The sequence below is a fragment of the Drosophila kikkawai genome, chromosome 3L (genome assembly GCF_030179895.1).
Source record: "Drosophila kikkawai strain 14028-0561.14 chromosome 3L, DkikHiC1v2, whole genome shotgun sequence".
Taxonomy (NCBI): Eukaryota; Metazoa; Arthropoda; class Insecta; order Diptera; family Drosophilidae; genus Drosophila; species Drosophila kikkawai.
In genome coordinates, this window is record NC_091730.1 from 11,168,563 (window position 1) to 11,177,657 (window position 9,095).

General features: G+C 45.9%; 3 protein-coding genes across 4 annotated transcripts; 1 reads left to right on the forward strand and 2 right to left on the reverse strand.

The window, feature by feature from the left end:
• Positions 1-11: 11 nt before the first annotated feature.
• Positions 12-6,541, reverse strand: FoxK (forkhead box K). 2 transcript variants are annotated; one of them, XM_017178734.3, is made up of 9 exons: positions 6,372-6,541; positions 3,057-3,776; positions 2,507-2,997; positions 2,239-2,336; positions 1,945-2,165; positions 1,629-1,813; positions 1,472-1,567; positions 1,322-1,412; positions 12-1,262 (listed from the first exon to the last, which is right to left on the reverse strand). In XM_017178734.3, exons 2-9 carry the CDS (start codon positions 3,719-3,721, stop codon positions 935-937), a joined length of 2,175 nt encoding a protein of 724 aa, XP_017034223.1. In that variant the 5' UTR covers positions 3,722-3,776; positions 6,372-6,541; the 3' UTR covers positions 12-934. The 2 variants fall into 2 exon arrangements, with proteins under 2 accessions (XP_017034223.1, XP_017034222.1); XM_017178733.3 differs by having other exon boundaries at positions 12-1,265.
• A 58-nt stretch (positions 6,542-6,599) lies between these two features.
• Positions 6,600-7,687, forward strand: mRpL2 (mitochondrial ribosomal protein L2). Its single transcript, XM_017178738.3, has 2 exons — positions 6,600-7,157; positions 7,220-7,687. The coding sequence occupies exons 1-2, from the start codon at positions 6,680-6,682 to the stop codon at positions 7,636-7,638; spliced, it is 897 nt and encodes a 298-aa protein (XP_017034227.1). The 5' UTR covers positions 6,600-6,679; the 3' UTR covers positions 7,639-7,687.
• Ufd1 (ubiquitin fusion-degradation 1-like) lies at positions 7,622-8,823 on the reverse strand. The gene is made up of 2 exons (XM_017178736.3): positions 8,579-8,823; positions 7,622-8,512 (listed from the first exon to the last, which is right to left on the reverse strand). Exons 1-2 carry the CDS (start codon positions 8,703-8,705, stop codon positions 7,689-7,691), a joined length of 951 nt encoding a protein of 316 aa, XP_017034225.1. The 5' UTR covers positions 8,706-8,823; the 3' UTR covers positions 7,622-7,688.
• Positions 8,824-9,095: the final 272 nt, after the last annotated feature.

Here is a 9,095-nt window from a genome sequence, read left to right on the forward strand (position 1 = left end):
AAACAAGAAAATTATATTTGATTTTTTCTTTTTTTTTTGTTGTTTTTTAATACACAATTTGTCCAAACACTTAAATGGGATTTTCTTCATTAATAAGAATAATAATGTGTGCAATCATTTCATTCTTTATATGTTGTTATTATTGTTGTATCCGTAAATTTGTAGATATTACTTTATAATTTTCATCCTTTTGTTTTTATGTTGTATTTTAATGTTTTGTATATATATTTATATATATATATTTTTTTGTTATATTTAAATCGATATAGGTAAAGGTATGTAGATAGGTAATAATATTCATTCGCCTGTTTGTTTTGTTTGTTACTTGTGTGGTTTGTGGTTGCTTGTTGCTTGATTTCCCCCCAACTATCTCATGCTTTCGGTCACATAGCTATAACATCTTAAACAATCATAATCATCAATCATTACAATATAATCAATCGCATATATCTATGTATATAATTTTGTTTGCTTTGTTTGCTTGCTGCTTTACCTCACTTTAAACTTAAAATGTATTATTATTACTTAGAGAGTAGCGTCATCGAGCATATTGAATTCGTCAGATCTAAAAAGGGATAAAAGGGGTCGTATCGTAACTTCGAATCGGATTTCGAATGTCGAATTTCGAAAAGTGTGCACTTGCCATGCAGAGTTGCCGCCGTTGAACGGTATATTTTAAGCACAATCTCGCAGTTGCCATTATGTTTAATGGTTGCATATTAATTTTTATACAATTTTCCCCTCGTTTGCCATGCTTTGCCATGCTTTGCTTCGCTTGCGTTCTTCTAGTTTGTGGATTGTGGTAAGGGTTTTGGATTGGCAAATTCAATATACTAGATGGAGATACTTTTTGTTTTGCTTTCTTATCGATTCCACCCCGCCGTGGGGCCCACTATTTGCCCTTGTTCTGCCGGTGCTTCTGGATCCGCACGCATCAGAGCACCTCGGACACGTACTTGGGTCGCTTGGCCACGGTGGCTTCGGTGGCAGTGGCAGTGGTGACGCACTCCTCCTCGCTGGCCTCGATATGGCCACTGTAGTCGGTCGGCAACTCCTCGTAGATAATCTCTGAATGCTGCTGCTGCTGTTGCTGTTGCGCCACCTGCGCCTGCTGCTGGTGCAACGAATGCTGCGATGCTGCCCCGCCGGCCATCACATGGTTACGCTTTAGCGCAATCAAAGCACCCACCCCGCCGCCTCCGCTGCTCGCGTTGCTGCCCTCAACGCCAGAGTTTTGATTGGTTACATAGTACGGGCTGCCGCTGCTGAAGGTCAGGACATTAAAAATTAGTTTGCAATGATGATTGACTATACTCCTAACCTGTACTGATTGGAATTGTTTGACAGCGTCTGCTGCTGCTGCTGTTGTTGTTGTTGTTGTTGCTGGTGTGCATTTTGAGAGTTGTAGATTTCTGCAAGGTATTTTATTGATTAAATTGCTTAGCTTGGCTGTCTTTAAAAGTATAGTTACCAGGATCTGCTGCGCGCTGTTCCAGCGACATTCCCGGCGAGCCAGGAGCGGATTGCAGCACAATATCTTGCAACGGTGAGCTCTCCCGAGAATTATCTAAAACAATAAACGTGTACTTAGAATAAAGGCCGGGAAAACTCGTTAGCCAGATACCTACCCATGTGACTGGGCGAGACCGGCGCCGACCGGGGCATTCCGTAAGGCGGACGGAAGCCCTGGCTACTCCGTTGGCGACGCTTCTTGTAGCTATGATCGATTAGCTTTGCGCCGCTGTCCGGATCGATTCGCCAGAAGGAACCCTTGCCCGGCTCGTCCTGGGAGCGTGCTACTTTGATGAAATACCTGAAAAATTAAGCGGAGACATTAAGATAAATATATTTAAGAAAAATTTATGATCTAGTGGAGGTTTTGAATTTAAAAATTATATATTATTTGGGGGTTATTATTTGGTGTTAATAGTGGATGATCCTCACCTATTCAAACTGAGATTATGACGTATGGAATTCTGCCAGCCCTTGTTGGTCTCCTTGCGGTAGTACGGATAGTGCTTGACAATAAACGAATAAATGCCCGAGAGCGTCAGCTGCTTGTCTGGAGCAGCCGATATTGCCTGAACGATCAGCTGGGCGTAGCTATACGGAGGCTTCTCGTTGTGATTGTAACTGGCTGTGGAGGGGGTCTGGAACAGATCCTGCTGTAAATGTGTAAGGTTGGGTAAGTTTCATATTGTTTTTTATAATAAATTATTATTTATTATTTTTTCTTACCGTGTTGTTGTTACTGTAATTGTTGTAATTGCTGGGCTGATTTTGAATGAAACCCTGACGTGGACTAGCCGGACAACTGTTGGCAGCGCTAATTGTACCTGTTTTTAAAGCAAAAATAAACAGAGTTAACATGGGGAATTTATGGTACTAGTGTCTAAGAATCTATTAATACGATAAAGTATAATTTTGTATTGCTTTTGATGACTATTAACTATTAACATTCCACGGAACTCTTGGAATATAACAAATAAAAGGAAATTCCACTTGCCAGTTGGTGACAGGTAGGGGCTCTTTTGCTCCTTCTTGGGTATCGATATCTTGAGCGGTGAGTAGATACCGGGTCCATCACCGGCGCCTATCAGGTGGCCAGCTGCCCCCGCAGGGGGCCCCACAACGATGTTACCGGCGCGTTGCTGCTGCTGTTGTTGCAGAGCTGTGTGGTGGAGCGGGTGGTGTGGTGTATGCGGAAGTGGATGGTGCGCCGTCTGCTGCTGCAGCGGCAGGTGCTGCGCTGACTGGTGGTGGTGGTGCTGCTGCTGCTGCAGTTGCTGGTGATGGTGTTGGTGTATCTGCTGCTGCTGCTGCAAATCGTCCCTTGGCGGCGGGGTTATGATGACATGAGCGCCACCGGCACCTACGCCACCAACGTTGCTTACGACCAAGGATGGCGAATGAGTACCGGCAGCATCCGATGGAGGGGCGGGCATATAACTCTCAAACTCAATCCGAATCTCCGTGCTGGGAAAACGAAAATAGCAGCTGCAAAGAAAAGATTCGGTTATAGGAATATTTTCTTCCACTTTGGTAATTTGACTTACCGTTGCGGCAAACGCAATGGATCAACATTACGGCGCTGCAGGAAGTCGTCCACGAATATACCGTTCTTGCTGAGGCACTGGACAAAGAAGGCGCGCAGCTCCACATCGAAGAGGACCTGGAAGTGCTTGCGCGACACCAGATTATTCTCGGCCACGTTGAAGTGGACCAGCGATGTGGAGGAGTTGCGTCCGATCACTGTCACCGCGTCCGTGATGGGCAACACCTCCTGGTTGAACCGTAGCTCTCCATACGGCGGAGGTGTTGCTGAGGCGCTGGCGGTGGCTGAGGCGGAGGGGGTGGTGGTGTTGGCAGGTGGGTGGTTTGCTGAGTTGTTGTTGTTGATCAGCTCGGCGCTGCTGCTGCTATTGTTGTTATTATTGTTCAGCGCCGCGGCGGCTGCTGCTGCTGCACCATGATGCAGCTGCAACATGTCCTTGGCAATGGCAACGGTGGCTGCGTCGGCTGCGGCGGAGGCAGCGACGCCGGCTGTGGCAGCGGCTGCAATGCTGGTGGGAGTGTTCAGAACGGTATGTACCGTTACAATATTATTATTATTGTTGTTGCTGCTGCTGCTGGCACTGTTGATGCTGCTGTTGTTGTTGGTGCTGCTGTTGCCGGTGGTTGTTGCTAGTGTTGTGGTTGTTGATGTTGTAGTGGCGGCCATTTAAAAGGTAAATCCCACTTTGTCCAATGTTCTTCTAGATGTTGTTATTGTTGGCCTGTAAAAATATTGCATTATATTTTATTATATTTGTTGATTGGTATTGGTCATCTTTAAGTCATTAGCACTTTTATTATTTAGTTGTGTAAGGATTTAATAAGAACGTTTTATAACTTAAATAATTCTCGACTTTTCTTAATCTTATCGGAGTATTTACTTAAAGATATTTTTTGTTTATTTTTATTATTTTTCCTTAATTTGTCACTTTTTTCGTTCATTGAAATTTCTTAGCTTTAAATTTTTTTTCTGATGTTTTTATTTTTTATATTGTACATACACATGTACCTACAGAAACTTTTTTTCTAGAGCTCAGAACTGATTTTATGCTTTTAACTTGGCGAGTTTGTTTTTGAAGCCTTTTTTTTAATAGTTGTTACCGTTTATTTTATTTTCTTAATGTTTGTACATTGATTGCATTCATTTTTTTCCTTTGCCTTTTTCACAGCTTTTCACGCGCTTTTCGCTCTTTTTCGTTTTGGCCCCAAGGTTTCTTCTTTTCGTCAGCCACAAATTATTTTCCAAATATATACGTACGTACACACACACTGAAAGAATCACACTGATACAACGACGTCGATGCCTGATTCTGGTTGCCCTGCTGACTGGCAGTTTGTCTCCCTCACACCTCACCGCACCATCGCTCCAACCCCTCCCCCACCCACAACCGTTTCGTTGCTGTTTCGGTTTTTGCTTTACTCTGTTTTGCTACCGCAGCCGCGCACACAGAAACACACATATACATACATACGTACATACCTCGGTCGGCAACAAAAACAAGCGCCGATTGAAGCAACAACAATAATAATAATAATAACACAACTACTACTACCACGCGACTGGCACTACGTGAGTAAACACACACGCACACGGCGGACCAGGACGGAGAGCGGCAACACGCTTGCGCTCTGCTCTCTTTCGCTTTCCCGGGCAGTGTGGAATGGAGCGGAGCAGAGAAGTTGGCATAATGCCGGCGCAAAGCAACAGCAGCGCCGATGGAAAAATCTCCAACTCCACACTCACACATAGGCGCTGATGTATGTATGTACATAGCTCCCATTCTCTCCAAAACTGAGCTTGCGGCCAGTGTTGCCAACAGGCGATTACATGCCAGAAATAGCCGAATAAATCATTCAAAAGCTGTAAAAGACTGCATTAAAACTGGTACGAGTGGACTTTCGCTACTAACGGAGGAATCCTGCGTCTTAAAAACTAACAATGCTAATTTTTCGATGAAAAATTAAACTTCAAAGTTAAAACCGAATTTTGTGGCCCCATATCTAAGGATATGAAAGGGACCACAAGCGTCAAGTATACAAAAACAAGTAGGACTTTGAGTTCAACTTTGATACATAATAAAAGTTATAAAAAAAAAATTGCTGTGTGGCTACGAGCCTATAATTAAGGAGATTAATATTTTACTAAAAAAAAAAAATTCAAGACAATTTGTTTTTTAGAAACTACCCGTTGTTTTGCACCTGTCTTACAGATTAAAAACTGTAGCTTGCACGGTTTTTTAATTAAACTACATATTCGTATAAAAATTTATGTACAAATGCACGCGGTGTTATTTCCATGGCGACCGAAAACCTTTCGAAGAACGATCTGCATCTTGTGGGTTGCAGTGGCAAAGGGGGGAATCAAATAAAGCTGCTTTTTTTACGAGTTGATAAACGGACGTTGGCAACACTGTTTACTGTTCACTCTTGGGCTTGTTTGGCTCCACACACATACACAGAAACAGATTGAGAACTCTCGCACTGGCAGGCCCCACATGGCTCCCCATCAATCGATCGAGCTTGCACGCATAAACATGCAAAACGAAACCAAAATAAAATTAACGAGAACAACAAAAGGCAAACAAACGCCCATACATACAGCCATATAAATAAACACACGCATACACACACATGCTACATTTATATTGGCGAGTACATACGAACGTATGCATGTGTTAGGTCACTCGTAACGGCAACGGCGGAGGCACCGAAAGAGGAACACAATAAATAAATAAAAACACCAAAATACACACACACGTACACACATACAGTTGGCGTATTGGAAATGCGTAAAAATGCCGCTCGTTGATTTTTCAGCTAGCAACCGACTCCACCTGCGCATACATACAGACGACGGATGTCTTGTTTGTCTCTTTGTAAACACACAAAAAGCACACTTTTCACAACGTAGCTGCTCTCTGGTTTTTGCTCGGCGATTGCGTAAACTGCCGCCCGCTTTTTTCCCACCTAACATCAAAATATGTACACACACTTGAGGCCACCCATACACGAATACGTGTGCGAGTGTTCGCTGTGTGTGTGTGCATCACTTGAGCGTGTTCCAAAATAAAAACTTAATTTTTATTTATATGCGATTGTGCTGGTTGCTTTTCCGCTCGCTCTGCTATTGATTCTATTATTACTAATTCGCTCTCTCTCGCTGTTTATATTTTCGCCGTTGGTTATCAAACTCGAACTGTTTTTGTTGTTTTTCCATTTGCCTTCCTTTTTTTTTTTGCACACAACACGTTTTTCGCTGCGTGTTTGTGTGTGTATATTATTTTTTGTTCGCCTTGTTTATTTTTATTTTTTCGTACCTTCTTGAAAAACCTTTGCACCTCGGTATTCGATAAAACTCGCGAAATGGGCGTAACACTAGTGATTTGGCAATTTATTTAAGCCGATTTGTGCACTTTTTCTGCGATTTTAATGCGGTTTTTCCGATTCTTATTGCTTGCAGCGCAGCGCGGTGAAGGAGAAGAAGAAGACACCGTTCGCTTCACGATGTGGCAACGCCGGCCTCGGAACAACGAAAGGAAAGAGCGCATGGCAACGGGTGGCAACGCGGCGCGTCAGCTGTTCGGCCGCCTTTTGATTTTGTAACAGTTTGGAGATTTCGGCGAAAATGCAAAGTCTGACTCGTCTGCTGAGCACCGCCCTCACCCTGCAGCCCCCGCAGCGGCTGGGCACTGCAGCAGCCGTTGCCCTGCAGCAATTGCGCAGCAAAACCAAGGTGGTTGAGAAGCCCAAGCCTGGCGCCGGTCAGCAGTTCCGGCGCACCGTGCACTTTCCTGAGGAGTACACGGTGGAGCCGCTTAAAATCACCCATCTGGCGGGCCGGGATCCGGTCTCTGGTCGTCTGGTGGCCAAGGGCATCGGCGGCGGCGTCAAGCAGCAGTACCGCTGGGTCAAGTGGGTGCGTGACGGCCCGGCGGAGGGTGCTCCGCGGGAGGAGCTGGTGCTGGAGGTGCTTCGCGACGGCTGTCGTACGGCCAAGGTGGCCTTGGTGGCCGTTGGCGACGAGCTGAAGTATATTCTGGCCACGGAGAACATGAAGGCGGGCGACATCCTAAAGACTTCGCGAGTGATCCCAAGGATTCCGGGTAGGTCTAACTCTATACCATAGATAATTACACAAAAATTAAATTAAATTAAATCTCCGTAGTGCGTCCAAACGAGGGCGATGCGTACCCGTTGGGCGCTTTGCCCGTCGGCACCCGTATCCACTGCCTAGAGAAGAATCCCGGCCAAGCCTGCCATTTGATCCACGCCGCCGGAACCTTTGGCACCATCCTGCGCAAGTTTGATGATAAGGTGGTAGTGCAACTACCCTCCAAGCGCGAGTTCGCCTTCCAGCGCACCTGCATGGCCACTGTGGGCCGTCTGTCCAACACGGAGCATAACAAGGAGCATGTGGGCAGTGCGCAGCGCATGCGGGAGCTGGGTAATCGCCCGCGATCCGGTCTATGGAAGCGGAAGGAGGGTAAGCACGGAAGGAAGATACGCCGCCTGCCGCCCATGACCACGATAGCACCGCCGGCACCGCCCAAAGAGGAAGCCATCAGGCTGACGCTGCCCCTGTGAGGCTTTTATTTAATTTCTATGTTTCACACATTATACAACTAGAACTAGATCTATTTGCGCGTTTTCTTCATGGAAAATCCAGTGCCGTGGAAGCTCTCGGCATCGGCTCCGTCCGCGTTGCCAGCTCCGGCGGCTTCCTCGCTTCCCCTGTCGCTGATGGGCCGAATGTTACGGTCGAAACGGATCAGGCCGAACTCGAAATCGTAATCGGGAACACCGCGAGGCAGAACCTTTTTGAGAACCGGCGTCTCCAGCTGGCTCTCCTTCTTTTTCTTGCCATCTAAGCGAACGCCAGAGCCTTGGAAGGTTTCAACCACCTCCTCAAGTACGGTATTAGCTGCGCCGGAGACTTCACCAGCCGCAGATCCCGCGGAGCCCTTCTGCCCGGAGCCGGAGGCCTGCGTTTCCGAGTGATCCTTGTAACCTACCGGAGCCTCAAACTCTACGTTCATGTCGCACTCGATGATGCTGACTGCATTTCCAGGCTTCGTCTCCAGGACGCACAGCTCGTAGACCTTCTTGTTGTATTTGATGGCGATTACATCGCCCTTAGTCAAGCAAGCGAAGTTGCGAAGCGCGTTCTCCAGCACCGCTTTTGGATTGGTGATGTCCAGGAAGTCTGTGCTGTGCGGCTGAAACTTGGAGAACGTGGCCACAGGCAGGGAGACGCTCTCGATGTTGAGGATATCGCCCTCCTCAAGCAGCAGATTGTCCATCATCCAGTAGGGCAGGTAGCATTTACCCTCGTCGGCGACGAACTCGAGGACTCCGGCGTGTGAGGAACGCGACTTCTTGCCGTTGGTGAGCTTGAACAGCATTGGGTACTCCACATTCAGGCGGGTCAGCGTGTCCAGCGCCGAGGAGGGCATGATAACTGCAAAATAAGTACAAATATTCTAGGTTCTTGCTGCTGATTGCCAAATATACGTATCACACTCACTTTTTCCACCCTTTTCCACATCGGATCGCTCGTTTCCGGGCAACATTGATACGGAGAAGCACTTGTATGTGGCATGGAAACTGCGTCCCTCTGGGAACATCATGTTGAAGCCGCTGAAATGGAACATACTGTGTGTGCTTGGCCCTTTCCTGGCTTGCTCGAACTGTCTCAAATTCCTGCTGGATTTCCCAGTCTCTCTATTTTTCCTCAACTGTTTATGTTTTTTCTAGTCACTGTCAGTGTGACCGCAGCAACAAAACAAATTGGTCGTTTTTCTGTTAGACACTTAACAGTCGGTCTGATTTACATTAACATTGAACACAACTTAAGACTTGAGTTGAAAAATTATAAATGTTTCTATATTTTAAACTTTTAATTGTTAATTAAGTAGAAATTGTTAATATTATTGACGTAAAAACCCCCTTTATTTAAAATAATATATCAAATATTTCGAAAATGAGGCAATTTGTCTAACGATGTACGGACCAACACCCTTTCCATCCCAGAATATGCAGAC

Excerpts from the sequence above, each read along its gene's own strand:
- FoxK (XM_017178733.3), bottom strand. The coding sequence starts at position 3,721 with ATGGCCGCCACTACAACATCAACAACCACAACACTAGCAACAACCACC. Across the intron at positions 2,998-3,056 it reads CCATTGCGTTTGCCGCAACG|CTGCTATTTTCGTTTTCCCA; the intron begins GTAAGTCAAATT and ends TTTTCTTTGCAG. Across the intron at positions 1,413-1,471 it reads ACAGCGCGCAGCAGATCCTG|AAATCTACAACTCTCAAAAT; the intron begins GTAACTATACTT and ends AATACCTTGCAG.
- mRpL2 (XM_017178738.3), top strand. The coding sequence starts at position 6,680 with ATGCAAAGTCTGACTCGTCTGCTGAGCACCGCCCTCACCCTGCAGCCC. Across the intron at positions 7,158-7,219 it reads AGTGATCCCAAGGATTCCGG|TGCGTCCAAACGAGGGCGAT; the intron begins GTAGGTCTAACT and ends AAATCTCCGTAG.
- Ufd1 (XM_017178736.3), bottom strand. The coding sequence starts at position 8,705 with ATGTTCCATTTCAGCGGCTTCAACATGATGTTCCCAGAGGGACGCAGT. Across the intron at positions 8,513-8,578 it reads TGTGGAAAAGGGTGGAAAAA|TTATCATGCCCTCCTCGGCG; the intron begins GTGAGTGTGATA and ends CTTATTTTGCAG.